General features: G+C 40.2%; 1 protein-coding gene across 2 annotated transcripts in view; it reads left to right on the top strand.

Annotated features, from left to right (window-relative positions):
- The first annotated feature begins 502 nt into the window (after positions 1-502).
- Positions 503-21,402, top strand: part of LOC124603855 (phosphoserine phosphatase) — a 59,461-nt gene continuing 38,561 nt past the window's right edge. Inside the window, exons 1-4 of one of the 2 annotated variants that reach the window (XM_047136431.1) lie at positions 503-710; positions 7,137-7,285; positions 16,107-16,241; positions 21,033-21,178. In XM_047136431.1, the coding sequence (XP_046992387.1) occupies positions 7,146-7,285; positions 16,107-16,241; positions 21,033-21,178 (421 nt within the window). In that variant the 5' untranslated portion in view covers positions 503-710; positions 7,137-7,145. Of the gene's footprint in view, positions 711-757; positions 978-7,136; positions 7,286-16,106; positions 16,242-21,032; positions 21,179-21,402 lie in introns of those variants that run through there. The other variant, XM_047136430.1, reaches the window with a different exon arrangement.

The raw sequence follows: 21,402 nt of genomic DNA, 5'->3' as shown, positions 1-21,402 counted from the left end.
TATTCAGTGTTTCATATCTGCCACCATGTCCACCGCTGCTGTGCGTTTTCAATTCATCACTGCTGGTCATTTTCGCCGTGAAAGACGAATTTTGATTAGTAGCACATGTGTATTACTCTGGACAGGAAACCTGGAAATGGCCCCAGAGAAAATATTTCTACTCTATGAATTGTACCATACAATCCGACTGTGGGCAGAATATGTGAACCTTTCGTGAAGTTTATGATTACAACGAAGCCCTAATACCACGATATATTTGAGAAGTCAGGAGAGGAATCGTGCTTTCGGTGTAAAGTCTCTGAATAGTGAATAATTCAAAAGTCAAAACATATTTTTACATAGAAGCTTGTTGACACCTTGCATCAAGTTTACACAATTTTCGTGTATCTCGATTTTCATAGCAAATGTCGATCTCTTCACGTCGTCTGTCGGTTGGCAGCGCTTGTTGTTTTGTCGCTGTTTTCTTGATGTCCCTGTTTGCGAGGTTGGTATATCTGTTGGCAGCACTGTATTTAAGTTGCGGCATGAATGCGGACCAGCTGGAAAATGCTAAGCCTGTTATCAGGTTATTGGGAAATACACAGTTTAGTTGATGTTCGTTAAGGGGGGTGCCGTAGCCCATGCGGGGTCAAGGCATTCAGTTTCGTCCTTGCAGCAACAGCAGCTGACACTTCGAAAAAGCACGTAGATCAAAGAGAAGTAATTTAAAGGTACAAAGAATTCATAGAATATACAGTAAAAAGTTTGTGACAGTTGTGTACAGATAGTGGAAAAGTACGTTCAAATAGTTATAAACACTTTCGCAGACGAACGGTAGTTTATGTGCTTACGCAATGTGTTCCAAATTGTTGTCATGTTATACTCTCAGCGTCTTCACACCTAAACATAGATTTAACTTTGCGTGCCTCAGAGCAATGGGGAGCTGCAGTGACCGGACTGAGCGCAAACCGAGACCACCCGGAGCCGAAGACTTTGCGGTAGGGCATATTACTTGCATGTGATGTTGCGGGGGGGGGGGGGGGGGGGGGTGGAGTGGGGGGAGTGTCTTCTAGCAAACATACAATGACACTGTTGGAAATAGTGTAATGGAATTTCTGGTAATTAATCGTCAGAACTGATAATCATGTGACAAAATCTGCTGTCATTCAAATATTCCAAGACAGAAGCAGAAACTTTGTTGCATTTAGTTTCCTGTGAACTCTGTGTTATTTCAAGGAATTGTCATCTTGCAATTCACAATGTGTGTGATAAAAGCATCAGTCAATTCACTGCTCAAGATAAGAAATGCCCATTTCCTCAGACCACATCATTGCAGCCGAAAGTATGTTTATGTTTAATAGAAATTTTTTTCCACCTGTTGTCTGATCAGCACTGATTTATATGCCCATGAGGTTCCAACAACTTTTATGTTCTTATGGAGTTGGGAATATAAATAAGTGAAGACAGTGTTTCCTATATTTGTACCTGTTACAAATATTGATATACTATGGAACAATCACGGTAATAGTTACTTTCCAAACATAACATTAAGAGAATAAATCTTGCTCTTTTCATATAACTTTTTTATGTTGGTTCAAGGAAAGTAAAAATATTTATGTTAATATTTCACATTGACACAAGTGTTGTACTTCAGTGGATGTGTTTTTGCTACCTGATAGCTTGTAATGTCTTGGCTACATAGCTTGTGCTTGCATGGTGTGTGGAACAGTGCACAGCCTTGTACCGCCACATGTATTTGGTTTCAGGCTGACGGGAATGTCTCATCCCACCATGCTTGACAATGGCAGAGTATTGAATCTGCAATTGCAGTAAATATTTTTGACAGCCATAAGTCGAATGACTTTATTCAGCAACATCAACAGCTTTCCCATTTTTCATAGGCCAAACATCTAGTAAAAATGTGAAAATTGTAATTAGAGAAATAAAAAATTCAGCACTACCTGAAAAGAAACAAGCATACCTGTGAAAAATGTAATCACCAGTGCTGCATCTCACATGTGTATGATACAGAAGGAACATTTGTGGTTAATTCATAAACACACAAATCTATTCTAAATTAAAATGTGGAATTATGCTTGTAAACAGAGTAGTTTAACAATCCAATAATATGAGTTAAAATGAAGAGAGGGTAACAAATGCGTGTATTAAAAGTAATAAAATATCTGATAATGATTAAATATGTATCTACTGATTAAGGATGTGGTTTCTGTGGTGCAATAATCTTTCTGTCTTCATTCTCTATCAGGCTGGATCAGCTGTGTTGGTTGTTCCAAAAGATTATGGTCTACCATTTGTTTTAATATTATCATTTTGCTGTTTTATATTTATACAGCGGGTGTATTGGTTGCTTTGTTGATTGATAGAGCAGTAATTTAGTCCATTTCAGCTTTTGTAAATTTTTGTTGTTGTGAAAAATGCAAAAGTGCATTAGGATTGAGATTCTGTGTCAAACTGTAATATGTTAATGTGATACTTTTTTTTACTGCACAAAGACCGAGGGTGCAGGGGAGATAGCATTTCTACACTATTTTCAAATAAAAATTTTTATGTCCTACATAATCAAAATTGTGGTGAAGTTTTGGAAAATATCAACAGGATAATATTTCTTGTATAACTGTGTAAATTTGGTAAATGCACCTCTTCCTGTATAGAAACTAAACTCCAGCAGTGATGGAGTTACTAATGATTGAACCTATATTCTGCTAAAAGCTATTTTCTGAAGAATGGGGAAAATGAGAGCAGACTACAAAGGGGAGGATTAGAAGTAGTGAGATGCGTTTGTAATTAGATCTCATTTGCTTAATTTTTATTCATGGAAAAAATGTAAAATTCAATGTCACGAAGTGCAGCCTATGCCTTGAACCACTGATAATTGCCCAGTTTAATGGGGAAGTTCAAAAATAAAATCTGTATGGGATTTAGAAACTTTGATGTATGCAAATTCATAGCCAAAAGACTTAAAAATATATCACTAAAAGTATTTACATATTTTTGATTTTTCATAAATCAGATGATTCTTACAGGTGCAGGGCTCTCTGCACCTAAGGCACATTTACTTGATTATATGATTTCTCTCTTTGCAAGCAAGAATTCATTCAACTTGGTGGCCAATCATTTCAGTATTTCCTGTTTTGAGAATTTTGTGAATTAGTGCCCACCTCAATCTTAATTGGTTTGTTTCTTATGTTGCTATGTAGGATTGTAAGTGACTGCTCCTTTCAGTTTATCGTGTTACACTTCATCTTAGTCTTCACACTGCAGTACTTGGGCACTGTTTGTTTCAACCCATACCTTAGGAAAGAAAATACAGCTTTGTTGCCTCTGTTGTCAACTTTTTGTATATTTTTCCACTTTTTAGGATTTTTTTGTAGTGTTAGCACAGTGTGATTTACTTCAGTAGTGCCTCCATTCTATTCTGTCATTTGTGTCCAATTACTATGGAAGAAAAGGATGCATTGACAGACTATGTGAAAAACAGCCAAAAATTCAGGAAAGAAGTCGACAACAGAAAGCTTTTCAAATTACAGAAAACCAAGAATTAATACTGGAAAGCTGCCTTACAATGACAGCCTGCACAAAAAAAAAAAAAAAATAAAAAAAAAAATAATGCATGGGTATTATCTGGAAAACATTGAAGGCAAGATAAAGAAAATGCATGGTCTTGTCAGGTCGACAGAAGCGTCCGATCCCACGCGTCGGCTTTGACCCGTGACGTAAGGGTGTTGTCGTGTGTGACGTCATGATGGCGCGGAGTTTGGTTTGAGTGTGGCTTTCTCCAGTTCTGTTTTATGTTATTTTATTTACTTTTCTGATCTGTTCGTTCTATCTCGTGAGTTCTTTTTTTTAAATTTAAAAACACTTATTACTTATTTTAATTATCTGTTTCCTCGAATTTCTGTTTTAGTTTATTATATTTATCTTTCTGATCTGTTCGTTCTATCCCGTGAGATTTTTTTTTAAAAAGACAAAAAACACTAATCAGCTACTGAAGAATCTTTATCTTCTATGGGTTGCATGGGTTACGACCCCTGGGGAGGTGGGTGGGTATTCATGCATGGCTGTCTTCCCTTACACGTTGTAGCTACGCAAGGCGTCTAAATTTGTTTATATTTAGTTTGCCCCCCATCCAAAACACCCCATTTCCCGCGCTTGTCCCGTTAGTGTCATTAGGCTTCTTGTGGAAAGTGTGTGTGTGTGTGTGTGTGTGTGTGTGTGTGTGTGTGTGTGTGTTTGTTTTTGTTTCCGCCATATTTGTGACGTCATGGGTCAAAGCAGACGGGTGGGATCGGACGCTTCCGTATTTCCGTCTTGTCTAACCAAAGGAACACTAAATAAGGAAACTGACGGATTGGTTTTTAGTTGCACATAAACATACCATCAGAAGTAACACCATCAAAGCCAGAATCAAGAAATCAACAGGAGACCCAATGTGCTGACTTTGCAAAGAAGTTGAAACAATTGACTGTGTCTTGAGTGGTCGCAGAAAGATCACGCGGACTGACTACAAGTGGAAAAACATAGCTGTGGTGTGACTAATCCATTGTAACTTATGTCATAGTTATCATTTGCTGGTGGGACCATAAGCCAGAAAAAGTTATCGACGACGAACTTCCCAAATTTTTCTGGGACTCGAGAAAGATCAAATGGTGGAACGCAATACACCAGGCATCATAACTGTGCAGTAAAAGAAAGTGTGGATCATTGATATTCTCATCCCAGGGGATAGTAGAATCGAAATGAAACAACTCAAAGAAAACTTAGCAGGTACAAGGACTTGAAAACTGAACTATAACAACTCTGGTGTAAACGAGTGAAAGTGGTTCTCAGTACACTGAGAGCAGGGCCAAAAGATCTTAGCACTAGAGAACCATTTGCATTGATAAAATATCCATCTGACAACTACAAAAAGCCACTTTATTGGGTTTCCATGCATTATCCCCCAGAACATCACACAGTCCCAGGCATTTGGGAAGTGTCAAAGTAGTGCTAAAATATGAAGTCCAGCATAGTGATCTCATTTGCTGTGTTTGCAGTTAAAGATAATAATAGCAGTACTAAAGTTTATAATTAAGTCTTACTTGCAGATATACCAATGACACTAAATCAGTTGTACACAATAAGTATTTTCAGACTATAAACTTTATATGAATTGAGTAGTTATCAAAATGTTAACATTGGTGCCTTTATTTGAAAATTGTCAGTTTTATCTGCTTTCAAAACTAAGGTGAACCACTAGCATGACCATCAATGTCAAAAACAAAACAAAAATGTAGATAAACATACAGTCTTGCAGAAGCCTTTTTAAAGATCAATTCCCAATATATTTACTTCTTAACAGTTTTTGCTGCTGATAATAAAAATCAGTTTCACCTGAGATGTCATTTACCCATACACAATACAAGACGCAAAATGTAGTTTTCATGTATAAACTCTTTTCTACAGTTCATAATAGTTATGTACTTTGCTGGGAAGCGCTACTAATTTAAAAGAAAATTAAACACTTATGTCATTAGCTACTGTGTCTACAAATTACCTGCGATTGAAATGTTGTTAGCTAAATGGGAAGTAGCAGTGTTCATTCTATAGATACATGGCAAGTGGTAATGTACTATAAATAGGACTCAGAATTTGTAGTTGTAAGTACACATTTTCTCTGAAAAATGCCACTAATGAAATAAATATTAAGCTACTAATAGCAGATAAACAGCAACTGTGTAGTAAAACTGAGGTGGCACCAGCTTTTTCCAAAGTAGCAGTGCTCTTTGTAATTTACTCTGTCAAATTTAGATGTTATAATCTTCAATAGCACTAAGCAATACAGCATATTGTTAATTCAATATAAATATTAAGTTCCCTGTCTGTTGTTAATGTATACATTGACTCATTCCACATCCCTTATGGTCTTCCTTTTTGACAAGATGCAGGGAACATGACGAACCACTAAATAAAATGTATGGCTGCCTAAGGGCTTATGTGCGTCCTAAAACCTCTCTCTTGGACTGGTCCTCAACAACCTCTCTCTACTACCCCCCTCCCCTCCCCCCCCCCCCCCTCCCCTACACACACACACACACACACACACACACACACACACACACACACACACACACGGCTAAAAATGGGGATATGCCATGAATTATATTTGAACATACATTTTAAGAGTAGATAATAAACAAAAATTCAATGCAAATGATTTTCTAACATCCCCCATGTTTGCAGACGACATGATGCACAAATTTAGACCTGTGGCTGATTTTAGTTGGTCACCACAGAACACACATAATGTAAAATAAAAGGTAAAGTTCATATATAAATTAAATAACAGAATCGTGTAATGTATTTCCTAACCTAAACATAATATATGTATGTATTTCAATAAAATGAAAGAAAAACTCATTGAGGATGCCACAACTAATGTGAATCATGTTTGAGTGCTAAAAAACATTATTTTGTGTACTTGCAAAAAGGTGGACCTATCCTCAGTTCATTATTACAGTCGTGGATGCTTGCATGCAAGCTCCCACACAAACTTATTTACATGTTATCTACAGATATTCTTCATAACCATCCAAGATTCCAAACCTATCACTTGGTTACAGTTCATTGATAACATATTTGATCTAATTTCAAGGCCACTCATTGTGCCCTCACCCCTTCAGAACTTCTCTTGGGCTTTATTAGTAGGGACCTTCTTATAAGTCATGTGATTACCCCATGGAAACAACTTTTCATATTAAACCTGTCTAAATCATCAGTACTTCCACTTTAACAGCTGCCACCTGTTCACAGCTACATTACCTTGGTCCCAATCATAGTTCTTAGCTGCTGCTGAAATGTCAAATATTTTTAAACATTGTACAAAGTTTTGCTTGAAGACAAATTATTTGGGTCACAATCTCATGTTCTGATCTGTTGGGGGCTGTGTTTGTGATACGAGATAAGCTACAGCTTGTTAGAATATTATAGATAGGCCTAAATTCTTTGACAACCATAGCTCACCTAAAACTGTGTACCTCTTCACTTTATTTCTTGCCTTTTAGGAAGTGGCATCTGATAATTTAATTAGAAAAGTGTTGCTTATGAAGGTCCCTGGAGACCAGAGTGGGTTTAAAAGCAGTTTTTCCCCCCCCTTCCAGGTGAAGAACATGGCAACTAAAGATGAGGTGATTAATATGTGGAAAGTGGCAGATGCAGTTTGTTTCGATGTTGACTCAACAGTGATTAGAGAAGAAGCCATAGATGAACTAGCTACATTTTGTGGGAAAGGTGAAGAAGTTGCAAAATTGTAAGTTGTACCTACAATTTTCATCATAGCTGTTGAATTAATTTGAGTAAACATAATGTACATTTTGTCTTCCAATGTTTAATTTCTAACATATATTTCATTACTTGAATAAATTAAGCCTTTCACAGTTTGTGAACAGTGTCATCCAGTGTTGCTGTTTTGTGTTGCAGCATTTGCTGTAGTTTGTTTGTTAACTATTACCATGAATTTTACTTTTTGTGGTTTTACAGCAAAGCAAATCGTGATCTAGTAGCTATAATGAATATGAATGTATTGTAATGACCGTTACTGATTACGCTGAATATTGTTGGCTGGGATGTGAATAAAAGTGATAAAAGCAAAAAAAATATGACCCTTGGAATTAACATTAGTTATCCTTCTCAGTTTTGTTCGTTGTGAACTTGACAGCACAAAAGGCGGCAATGGAAAATCACATTAAGAGTCGGTCCTGCACTGACAAGAATGCCTTTTTCTGATATATGTTGACAACATGCAGAAGAAGAATTATTACTTGAAATATTACACAAAAAAGTGCTTTCTACATTCTAGATCTATTCTGACAAGACACAGTTATTTTCTGCAAAACGATGTTGTAGGCTTCCTATGTACAGGGGCAACAGCTCAGATCCATGTTAACATGCAAAAGCTATAAATCAGTTAGGCGAATTTGATAAAAGTAATGGTAACATTAGCTCAAATTTCACCATAATCTAGAAGAAATTATCTAGAAGAATTATATTTACCAATGACGATGTTTTGGATTAAAATCTTACATATACTCTTTATTTTCATGTGGATAATTAAAATTAATTAATAAAACTGAGGATCAACTGTACTTTGTCCAATAATTACAGAATAACATAACACTATAGGTAAGAATAATATATATGTAAGTATATATAATCATAATCTACATTGTTTCTTACTATAAATTCTTCTAGATAAGGATGTTGCTGGGAGGACAAGTTTGGTGAAGTGGGGCCTCTTAGTAAGATGCGGTTGGGCTCCCTGTTGATCAAAGCTTCTTCTGCCACCCAATCCACAGCTCTTCATGCCTGTGATCGTCTCGGCAAAGTCCCAGTGTCTCTCACTCCTCACCAATCTCTGAGTATGATCCAGGGCATCATTTTTCATAGGGACCTCATCCTGCAAACTGATGAGGAACTCTGGGCTAATTTGGAGAGGCATGGCATTTTTTTATGTGTGTGCGGAAGGGTTGTAAAGACAACCACACCGATACTGGCATCTTCATTCTGGCTTTCAAGGGGAATAACCTCCAAGAGAAGGTCGAGGTTATGTGCTACAGATGTGACCTGAAGCCGTACATCCCTCCACCTATGTGGTGCTTTTGGTGCCTTCGTTTCGGGCATATGCCTTCCCGCTGTAAGGCAGACCCTTTGTATGGTGACTGTGGCCACCCAGTCCATGAGGGAAGCCCTTGTGTTCTGCCACCTGTGTGTGTCAACTGTGCTGACCGCCACTCCTCTTGCTCACTGGATTGCCCGGCTTACAAGAGACAAAAGATGATACAAGAATTAAAGTCCCTGGATCGCATATCTTACCCTGAGGTTTGCCAAAAGTGTGAGAGACTCCATCCGGTGTCACTATCTTCAACTTCTGCCACTGTTACTTCCTTTCCTCCTCCTCCCCCCTCGTCCTTACTCCAGCCCCATCCCACTCTCCCTTCCACCTCCTCTGCAGTTCCCGCGACCACCCGCCAGGGAGTCGCTCCCTAGAAGTAATGCCCCCCTTCTTCGGCATCTGCTGGTAATCAGGCTCCCTTCCAGGAAACCTCTCCCCGACGTTGCTCAGGCCAGAAGACTCTTGCCACCACTCGGCCATGTTGCGCACCATCTGTGCGCCCCAAGGTCGCCCACTCTCTTTCGGTCCCGGATCTTGCAGACACCTGTACTCCCCCTGTGTCCTGTCCTCCCTCACCTCAGAAAGAGGAGGAGAAACATAAATCCCACTACAAGGTGCCCCCGGTGCCCTCAGAGGTGCCAACTCCCCTCTCACAATCTGAGTCTGACATCTTATTTATGGATGTTACCCCATCCTTGTCGGTGACAACTACTGACAAAGTGACCTGACCTCCTCCTTGGCTCCTTCGGCCTACCTTGGACTCATGCCAAACAATCATCCAGTGGAACTGCAATGGATACTATCGTCACCTACTGGAAATGCAACGTCTTGTCTCCTCTCGTTCTGCCTTTTGTCTTTTTCTCCAAGAAACGCAGTTCCGTGATGACCACTCTCCAACTTTCTGCGGTTATTGGGCATTCTGTCGGAACCATGCTGGCCCTGGGATAGCTTCTGGTGGGGTCAGCACTTTGATTCGCTTCGATGTCCTTAGTGACTGGATCCCCCTATGTACCACCTTGGAAGTGATAGCGGTTAGAGTGCAAAGGATTCCGGCAATCATCCTTTGCAATGTCTACCTCCCTCCAGGTCGATCACTTGCTTATGTTGCACTATCTACCTTAATCCAGCAACTACCAGCCCTGTTTCTCCTCCTTGGGGATTTCAGTGCCCACCATCTACTCTGGGGGAGTGTCACTTCAACGGGTCGGGATATCCTAATCGACAAACTTATCACACACTTCGATTTGTCTCCCCTCAACGATGGGTCTCCTAACCACTTCAGTGCCACTCATGGCACCTTCCCTGCTATTGATCTCACGATCTCCTCCCCTGCCCTCGTGGCTTCCTTACATTGGTCATCCCATGATGACCTTTGTGACAGTGACCACTTTCCAGTGACATTGTCGTTCCCCTGCTGTCGCCAGGCAGACAGTTCTCCACATTGAGCATTCCGTAGGGCCAGTTGGCCTTTATACATGTCTGCTGTCCGCTTTGACACCTGCCTCTCAAATTCAATTGATGTAGTCGTGCAAGGCATCTCTGCCGCTCTTCTTCATGCTGCTGGCTCTGCTGTCCCCCTATCCACAGGGCTCCCTCATTGGCCGGTACAGTGGTGGACCAAGGACATCACAGTTGTAGTCGCTGTCCAGGACCGCCAACGGGTACTGCAGCGATTTAAGCGACACCCCTTCCAGACCAACCTCCTCCTTTTTAAGCGTCTCTGAGCTAAGGGTTCTTGCCTTATTAAGAGGAGTAAAAAGGAATGCTGGGAGAGCTATGTTTCCTCCCTGGGGACATATGCCTCTTTATCGCAGGTTTGGTCAAAGCATTCTGGGCTGCCAGCAACAGTCAACTGTCCAGGGTCTGAACCTCCAAGGAGCTCTGTGCACTGATCCATTTGTCCTCGCGGAACACCTTGTGACACACTTTGTGATGGCATTGTCGTCCACTTCCTACCCTTCTACCTTTCTCCAACAGAAACACAGAGTTGAACAGACCCCCCTCCATTTCATCCTGCACAACATTGAGCCCCATAATGCACCTTTCGCTGAATGGGAATTGGTGCAAGCTCTTCATGAGACGCAGCCACAGGGCCAGATTCCATTCACAATCAGATGATTCAACACTTGAATGTTTGCCGGAGGCAACAGCTCCTCAGGGTCTTCAATCACATCTGGCTCATGGGTGCTTTTCTGTCACAATGGCGAGACAGTACAGTTATCCCCGTCCTTAAGCCCTCGAAAAACCCAATGTGTCTAGACAGCTACTGCCCCATTAGCTACATGACTGTGCTTTGTAAACTGCTCAAAAGGATGGTCAACTCCAGATTATGTTGGGTGCTGAAATCTTGGGGCGTTTTGTCACCGTATCAGTGCGGCTTCCAGGCAGGGCAATCTCCAACTGACCATTTACTTCATTTGGAATCAGCCATTCGACAGGTTTTTACTCACCGCCAGCACCTTGTCGTAGTTTTCTTTGACCTACATAAGGCATATGACATGGCTTGGCACCATTACATTTTAGTGACCCTCCATGACCGAGGCTTCCGTGGTCCCCTGCCGATTTTTATCCATGAGTTTTTATCTTACCGGCTCTTCAGGGTTCGAGTTGGCACTTCACTCAGCACCCCCCCAGATAAAGGAGAATGGTATCCCACAGGGTTCTGTGCTAAGTGTCACACTCTTCCTCATTGCCACTACCCTCGGCGGCATCTGCTGAGCGCCAGCTCCAAGGTGCCATCCAACGGGCTTCTGCATGGGTCACCGCCCATGGCTTCCAGTTTTCCCCCGCCAAAATGTTGGTTATGCATTTTTGTCGTTGACCCACAGTACACCCTGATCTGGCTATTGGTGTCTTTTGCACTAGTCCTGTTGATAGTCTCCTCACAGATGCGGGCATTCCCCTCTACACATCCGACGGAGCCAACTCCTTGTTTCTTACGCAGTCACCATACGCCAATTCCCTGACCATTCTGTGTACCCTGTGCTCTTTGCCAATGAGGGATGCCCTTGGGTGGGATTGCCGGTTGGCGTGCATCTCACTACCCTCTGCCAAGATCTCCATCTGCACTCACTGGACTGCACCCCGTGTCTTTCCTCCCATACACCCCCCCCCCCCCCCCCCCCCTGGATAGTGTCTAGATCACGGATTAGGACCGATCTTTTCCAGGGTCCTAAGGTCTTTGTTGCTCCTACGGTTTACCGGCATCTTGTATGTGCCATCCTTGCAGAGTTCCGGGGTGCTACCATCTTTTACACTGATGGTTCTAAGACTACTGATAAGGGGGATACGCTTTCACATCTCCTATCGGCTTTGAGCACCATTTGTTGCCAGGATCATGTAGTGTATTTGCAACAGAGCTTCTAGCCATTCACACGGCCTTACTTTTTGTTTCTCAGGCCTCCCTCCATAATGTTTTAATTTGTTCAGACTCCACGAGCAGCCTGTGGGCTATCAATTGATGCTACTCTCGTCACCCCTGGTCTCTGCTATCCATGACCTTTGAGGCTTAGTGCCGTATACTGATCCTGCCTTGGAGGCGGTTAAGTGGGAGAGATGTCTCAGAGCTGGATAGTGACAGATGGTGACGCGAGACAGGACACGCATGTAGTTTATGTATCAGCCAATAGAGGACAGTATTGGATAGGGGACTGTGATTTAGTTTTGATTGTGCCCACTAGAGTACACTAAAGTAATAGAATGTTTTTCATAAACTGTTCTAGTATTTTCATAAAGTGGTATTATGTCTTTTTGTGTATGTAAAATGTTATAAATGTGTTTTAGCAGTATGAATGATGCTTGAGTGTGGTTTGAGGTTAATATGAAGATAATTGTTTGAGTTATGTAGTGGGATTTAGTGTGGGAACATTTCGAAGAAGTATGGATGTGGACAAAGGGGATTTTTGTAGAATAGATTTGTAAAGTAAGTTTATGGTAAAGGGAAAGTTAATTCAGGTATAAATGACAGTAGTAAATAACTTTATGCATAAACAAAACTTCAGCATATTAGATAATTACGTCGGTAAAAAGTGGAGTCATTAGGTTTACTATTTTGCGGTTGGTTATTGATGAAAAGCACGGACTGACATGGGAGAATGTTGTTTTGCTATTGGCTGTTGAGTAAACTGACCAATGGTAAAGCAATATTCTTCGCGCTTTTTCTCTGCTGGTAGAGAAGACTTAGAGTATTCTGGAGAGGAGTCGGAGCCTAGCCATGAAACAGTTCGGACGTGTGTAGTAGTAGTAGTTCCGATGGAAATGATAAGTTGCCTGATCTAGCAGTGTTTCATACATCAAAAGTGTTGTAAAGTGACGGCATAATTATTCCGATGGGTGTGTAGAAATTTCGGAATTTTTAAGTGAATTTTGTGATGAGAAAAGAAATAAATTCCGCGTGACATATTGAGCAGGTCGATGGCTAAAAACTGTGACTGCATTAGGTACCGACAGACTTAATATTTGGCGAGCATTCTCAAACAAAAACAATCCGTATTTTGGTAGCTATTAAGTTTTCGGGAAACGCAACACCATAAACTTGCTAACGTGAGTGAAAAGGATTGTGAGTGACAAGTATTAAGACAAGCACGGGCTTGGCAGTGATATTTGTTCAGAATATGCTAATTAAGGACAAAATTTCCAACCTTTCATTTTGTGTGGAAACTTTCTCCTGAAACATAGATTAGTGACTTTCAGCCTGGTTCATGTCGAAGTACAGTAGGTTTCGCTCGGCTTCCCTACTGATGATCTGCTGAGACAGTGTTCACAGGTAGGTGCAGGTATGACGTAAAATGGACGGAGGGAACCACGCCGCCACCTTCTCTCTGTCCTTGAGTATGCCGCCTGTTCAGTTGTCTTTCTCTGGGTCCCAAGTCATATGGGAATCTCAGGGAGTGAATCGGCTGACTGTATGGCTAGAGAAGCAGATACTTACCCCCACCCCCTCCTCCCATTTCCTTTCACAATTCCAGCTGCAAATATGTGGATCTACGTCAAATCTGTTTGCCCAACAGTGGAATGCCATCTGGAGCGCTACTGCTCTGAGGAGTCCACTGTTTTATGCCGTTCACGCATTGGCCATACCCGGCTCTCTTATATCTTGCCTTCACTGACTGAATCCGTTCACTTTTAGCAGACCCTCAGACCCTCTTCCTTACGTAACCCACTTTGGCAGTTCATCAAGGCACTGTTGATCCAGATTGCCCCACTCCTCAATGGCAATTTGACGTAGATCCTTCAGAGTGGTTGGTAGGTCACATCATCCATAAACAGCCCTTTTCAATCTATCCCAGACAGTTTTGTTAGGGTTCATGTCTGGAGGACATGCTGGCACTCTATTCGAGTTATCCTGAAGGAAGTCATTCACAAGACGTGCACCATGGGGGCACGAATTGTCGTCTGTGAAGACGAATGCCTCGCCAATGTGCTGCCGATATGATTGCACTAGCGGTCGGAGGATGGCATTCGCATATCTTACGGCCATTATGGCATCTTACATGACCACCAGTGGTGTATGTAAGTCCCACATAATGCCATACCAAAACACCAGGGAACCTCCACCTTGCTGCACTCGCTGGACAATGTGTATAAGGCGTTCAGCCTGACCGAGTTGCCTCCAAACATGTCTCAGACGATTGTCTGGTTGAAGGCATATGCAACACTCATTGGTGAGGAGAACATGATGCCAATGCTGAGCGGTCCATTCAGCATGTTGTTGGGCCCATTTGTACTGCGTTGCATAGTATCGTGGTTGCAACGACAGACCTCACCATGGACATTGGGAGTGGAGTTGCACATCATGCAGCCTATTGCTTATCATGTAGCCTATTGCGCACAGTTTGAGTCATAACGTGATGTCCTGTGGCTACACCAAAAGCATTATTCAACATGATGGCGTTGTTGTCAGGGTTCCTCCGAGCCATAATCCATAGCTGGCGGTCATCCCCTGCAGTAGCAGCCCTTGGGCAGCCTGAGTGAGGCATGTCACTAACAGTTTCTGTCTCTTTGTATCTCCTCCATACCCGAACAACGTCACTTTGGTTCACTCCAAGACGCTTAGACATTTCCCTTGTTGTGAGAGTCCTTCCTGGCACAAAGTAACAATGCGGACACAATCGAACCGCAGTAGTAACAGTTTAGGCATGATTGAACTACAGACAACATGAGCCATGCACCTCCTTTCTGGTGGAATGACTGGAACTGATCGGTTGTTGGACCCCCTCCATCTAATAGGCACTGTTCATGCATGGTGGTTTACATCTTTGGGCGAGTTTAGTGACATCTCTTAACAGTCAAAGGGACTGTGTCTGTGAAATGATATCCATAGTTAACGTCTATCCTCAGGAGTTCTGGGAACTGGGGTGATGCAAAACTTTTTTTGATGTGTGTACAAATAGATTTATTTTATTTGGTATTTACTCTTTGAGTGCAAAATATTTCTTGTAAAATCACCTTTTCATGGGATCAGACAGGCCTTATCTTTGAATGTTGATTGGCTGTGCTGCTGCCGAGGTAATGTTCTTTTATTTATTACATGATACAAGATTTATTTTACAATAGGAGTCAGATATTTGCCAACTGAGCACCATGGGGATCCAAATCCTTGTGAGACTTGGGCACCCCATAAAGCTTGACCGTTGGGGATTTTGCCCCCTCTCCCCCCTCTGCTTCTCATTCCAGTAGCTCTTCAGTTGGCCTAATGAGGCTGAGTGCACCTTGTTCTACTCATCAAGGAAAAGGACCCTGGCAGTACTGGGAACTGAAAAATGACTGTCATGTACTAGTAAATCGCTGTGCCATTATCTATAAGGGTGTAATTTTTGGTGTAGAAAACAGTATACTAAAAGGGAAAAGCATCACTTTTTCCTTTGTTTACTCTGTTCTCATCTCATTTGTCTTGGGAAGCTCACATAGAAGAAAGAAATAAGCATTGCTGTAGTGCCAAGGATTCAATAGAAGAGTTCTTTGTTGTTGGCAGCAAACTGTTATTTGGTGTTTCATAGATGTGATGCCTCACCAGCGCATTCAATTTGTTAATTAGTGACTGGTATTAATACTTCTTTTTACTGATCTGAGCTCTATATCTAAAATCTCCCTACATTATTCAAATAAGAAATTTATCGGACTGTTACAAATTTGTGATTTGAATTTTGTGTGTTATAGGTTGTGTATTGATTTTGATGAAAACTTTACTAATATTTGTGTTGTGAGTTACTTGCATCACTCTTTTTTGCTACACACATTTGAGATCTCTCTCAGCCATGTACTTGATAATTTTTAAATGCTGATGATCTTAAAACTACAATGAAACTGTCTGTATGGAACAGGTGAAGTTATTTCACTATATGGAGACAGTGGACATAGTTTTACAACCTCTCTAGAGAGATTCTCCAAGAAGCGCAAAATAATCCCAAGTTCAACTTGTTACAGGTGATATAATTTTATATTTATTTTTGAATTACAGGACAGAGGAAGCAATGAAAGGAAGTATGAATTTCCGTGATGCTTTTGCGCGGAGACTTGACATTATCAAGCCTCAGATGTCACAGTTAAGAGATTTTATAAGTGCTCGTCCTCATAAGTTGACACCAGGTATAAAGTAAGTATTATTGTACTTATCTCCTACTATGATTTCTTGAAGTATTTGTGTCTCAATCAGGACAAATGAATCAAATTTCTGGTAATATAAGTTACAAAGGGTTTAAGAGTATATATTTTATTTCAACATATATTGGGAGCAATTTTCTATAAAAAGCTTCTTTTTCCTATGCTACTAACATTCCTATTATGTTGTCATTTTTTTTTATACTTCTTATTGTCAGTCCTGAGTTACGGAGAGAGAGTTGTTGGAAGTGGCAGTAAGTTGCAGTCAATCCAATTGTTATCTTTGTCATGCACGTGAGGTTGTGTGTCAAAGAGCTCTGTTAATGTTCTTGGCGTACTGAACGTTAGTTCTCTGGAAATGTGTAATTGTAATGTAATGCCAACAAATTGGGGGGGGGGGGGGGGGGGGGGAGAGAGAGAGAGAGAGAGAGAGAGAGAGAGAGAGAGAGAGAGAGAGAGAGAGAGAACACAGTTGTATGCAGTCACAACATTGGTAATAAAACTGTAGAGTCTTTCAAATCTTACAAGTACTTAGATATAATAATACATATTGTGAAGCAATATGAAGTGTAGGTCTAACGCTCGAAATCAGCAGAAGGAAGGAGGATGGAAGACTTAAATTTTTGGTAATTTGTGTTGTATGTGTTAATGAGACTGCTTACTGAACATGGGGGAAACCTGGTCCAGCATTTGGGATCTTAATCAAGTAGGATCATAATAGATCAAAGTTGGGCGAATTGAAGATGTTTGTAGCAGTCAGTGGCTATGTTACCAATTCTACTACACAGATGTTTGTTAGTATGCTGTGTCAGTCACCTGACTTCGAATATCAAGCCAGAAAACTGTAGAACCATTGTTGTGCCATACAACTGATGCACAAAAAAATCCTAATAATCTTGGGGAATCAAAAAAGTACTGTCTTCATAATTCAAAGGAGTAGATTTGGAAATATATGTCAAGATAAATATTAAGACGTTTTAGTATTTTAATGCATAAATGCACCTCTCATCTTAACTTTTGGAAGTGGATAGACTCCACAGTCTTAAGCGGGTGTCGTCATTATCCACGTCCCTGTCGCTGTCAGTCTTTGCTGCTGCTGCTGCTGCTGCTACTATCGTCCCCTGATCTTATTATTAACTCTTTCACTCTTTGTTCCAGGGCTCCTTCTTGTCGCCATGCCTTTTCCAAGATGTGCCATGTACATGCAACAATATTTTTCTGTTTTGTGGGAGTAATGCTGCCTAATGCCTCATACACTAAAAATTCAGTGTCTTTTAGATTAAAGCTTTTATTACTGTCTGAGGTGTATGATTTCACCTGAGGGCACACAAGTTCTATTACAATGTAATGACAGTGATATGATGGAAGGTGCAACATTCTATGACGATTTTCTTCTGCGACATTGTCAGTGTCCTAAACGATATTACATGATTTATGCTGTTTCATGATTTCAAACAGTTATTCCTTTTTCATTTACTTGCCAAATGAATCTATGCTGTTTTTCGCTTGCCAGTCCACTATGTCACACTTCTTGCTGCTGCGTGTAGAGATTTTGTTTAAGTGAATGGAGGGGTACGGTGCAGTATCAAATATTGTAGTGGAGTTCTTTTCTGTATTTGGAAGCAAAGAATGTATGAATCATTCTTTTCATTTTGTTACAATCATTCTGCATGGTAGTCCCCAGATTCCTTTATTTAAAAGAAACAACAAAGCATTTGGAACAAGCCCACCTATCTTTGCAGCATGTAAAGAATGAGCAGATTGCCTTTTCGAACAGAAATTTTCAGTGTTCCTCACGCAGTGTTGTCAGTCTGTACAGTTGGTGTCAGATGACCAGTATTTACCCACACTTTATCCAACCAAATATTTTGTGAGGTTTCCACTTAGCTACTTCCCTCATGAAATGAAATTTCCAGGCAAATGGTATCTTTATATTCAAGCAGCACTCTTCTGCTGGATGACGCTTTCCATCAGAACTCTGTCTTCTTTAATATCCTTCAGACGCAGATTTTTCCTTTGAAAAACAACTCGCTGTCTGTTAGTGAGATAAGCAACTTCCTTCGGGTGTGATATTCCTTCTGCATATAACGCTGACATATATGTTGCCAAATTGCATCCTCTTGAAAATTATCCAGTTTTGCCATTTCAGCAGCACTCATTCAGGTTTTTCCTAGAGTCAAAAGAGCAGCAGTTGGTTCTTGTAGATTTCCGCCACACCACTTCTTCATTATTTTCTTCAGAGGTCATTCTAATTTTCAGAGCTGTAGCTACTCATTAGAGAACTTTTGACCACAGTATAAGAGGCCTGCCATTATCCCTTTCTTCCTCAAAATATCATCATACATTGTAGACAAGCTCATGAGGTTTGCTCTTTAAAGTAGTGCCCTTCTGACTTTCATGTTGTTTAAGTATTAGGCCATTTCACATACACTTGAAATCATCAGTGTTTTACGGTGTATCATTAACATTAACTGAATTGGAAACTCATGATCCGTGACTAACTATGAGCATACAACAAACAGCCACTGAGAAAATATACCACCATGTCTGATTTTGAATTGTAGGGACGGCAACATAGGTTCAATCCCCATGGGAACTTTTACGAATACCACATATCAGATCAAAGCGCTCCATGTGCATGAAGTATCTGGGATGTTCTTCCAATGGCCTGAATGTAGTTTAGCTCATACAAAACTTGAACTTGAATTTGAATTTGAATTATTGGATGAAAGACAGTGTTCTGCAGGACTATCGTGGGAAAATGTTGAGAACCACTATAGACTGTGGATCAGTTATGATGCATTGTATATTTCGTGTAAAGTTCATGACTGTAAGGTAGATAGAGTGGGGTGTATAAGAAGACACAGTGTGTTTCCCTCTGTTCGCTTGTGAATGGGATAGGAGAGGAATGGCAGATATAACTGCAAAAGTACCTTGTCAGACATTACATACAGTGGAGTGCGTAGTATTCATTTAGATGCAGACTTTAAGCATAGCTTCTTATTTTGGCTGTGCATTATGTGATGTGTAGTTATTTCAGAATGCCATATGTTATGAGCACTTTGTTTTCTAATAAGAGGACAGCTCCAAGTGTTAGTGTGTCAATGTCATGTACAGGGAACACTTTCAATTATTTATTGTACAGATGTCATACACATTGCATTTTGAAGAGAAACTCTGAAAGTTGTTTTACAAACATTCAATATGCGAACCATGAGTGACCCGGCAGACATCAATATGGTAATCAAATTCTTGCCATACCCATCCCAGCATGGCATTGTTGACTGTGGCAGTCACTTCCCATATGCTCTCCTGGAGCTCTGCTACATCACATGGTAGAGGCAGTACACACAACAGATCTTTCATGTGTCCCCACAGAAAAAAGTCACAATGGAGTGAGATCTGATGATTGGGGAGACCATTTCTTGAAACAGCTGTCTCCTTCTTGCCTTTGTCGCCGTCATTGAGTTTCTGCAGTATAGCAATATCACACTCTGACCACAAGTTTACATATAGTATCTTGTTTCCAGTTCATAATCAACTACTAAACAATGCCAAAAGCTAAATGCACAATAAGATCTATATGTAGCACAATTATCTGCCAACAGCACATTTCCCGATTCTTTATCCCAACAAAAATTTTACTAAAAGATGTGTTTTGGAGAGAGATCTTTAATGCAGTGTATGTTTGCTTTGCTGCATACATGGTTTTCATGTTTTCAAATCTGAACTTGAGGAAAGTTTAATTGTTTTGTTTTCTGTTGAATCCACTATGTTTGAGTTCACAAGACAAAATAATGACGTTTCCATGATGTCACAGGTCTTGAGCTGTGATTAGCTTATAAAAACAAACTGAACAGCTCCAATGTTTATTTTTCTGTAAACCTACCACACCATATTTGTTGGTTTTCATATTTATACTTGCATGTGATGAAAATATGTAATTTATGTGCCAAAACACATCAAAGATCTCTTCAAAATGTGGTGTTTTTAGTATGGTTTGTTGTTCTAAAGTATTAGAATATGTGATGTCGCTGAATGAACCAGCTATTGCCCATTTTAAGTATTTCATTTAGTAGGCAGAATAGGATATTACAAGAAACTGATTGCTTATTGTCTGTTAATGCACACTTCACTTAGCTTAACCCTTTGGTTTACATATGAAATCAGCTTGTCTACCTTCTGTGCTGCAAAATGTTGCATGAGCATTTCGTAAATATTTGGAAGATTCAGTACCATAGTTCTGTTCCAAGGTCATATTCCAAATTTTTGCCTTACAAATTGCACACACTGCATTCATGTCGTACTTTTTTTCAGACTCTGTATTCTTCAGTTATTCATAAGAAAATAAAACTCACTAGAACTCGTGCACAATACATTCACAAAAAGAAACTTGCTAATAATGGTAATGGCACATTTTTCACACGCAAATTTCCTCTATTCATTTGTGAAACTCCTATTAGTGCAGCCTGAAGGTTATCTACTACCTTTTCAAAAAACCATCAATCTGTATCAAAACATTCAAACTGTTGACTGTCACTATTAATGTGGGAATTATTTGAAATGTCTGATAATTTGAACTCTGTAATCAATCATTGACAAATGTATTTTAATCAATCTTATGGACAGCTCCACTTCAGGGCCTTAAAAAATAGGTATGAGCTGCATCTGGTCAAAGGTTAATGTGGTGGGCTCCAGTATTTAAGAATTTCTTTTACAGTTAAGTGTTAAGAGAATACTGAAACTGTTCCAGTATAATATTATGTTTGACTTTCCTTCTTTCCAGAGAGTTAGTTGAAGCTCTTCATCAGAGAAGTACACCTATTTACCTAGTCTCTGGAGGAATGAGAGGTCTGGTCACTCCCGTTGCATTAGAATTAAATATACCACTGGAGAATGTATTTGCAAATCGATTAAAATTCTTCTTCAATGGTGAGTAATAAACATAAAAACAAACTGTTTCCAATTATAATCATGTGTGTATGCATGGGTGTTCAGTAGATAAATATTAGTGTGTAGATATTTTTAACATAATTTAAAGAGGACTTTTATGTACATATATTGATGCAGAATTACCATCTGAACAAAAAGACTGCTAGAAATCAACAAGATATTCATTATTTGGAATGGATCATCTTTTCAGCAATGGACGAACA

Source organism: Schistocerca americana, chromosome 1 (genome assembly GCF_021461395.2).
Source record: "Schistocerca americana isolate TAMUIC-IGC-003095 chromosome 1, iqSchAmer2.1, whole genome shotgun sequence".
NCBI classification, from domain to species: domain Eukaryota; kingdom Metazoa; phylum Arthropoda; class Insecta; order Orthoptera; family Acrididae; genus Schistocerca; species Schistocerca americana.
Note: the sequence above shows the minus strand (reverse complement) of the source record. Positions and strands in the feature narration are given on the sequence as shown.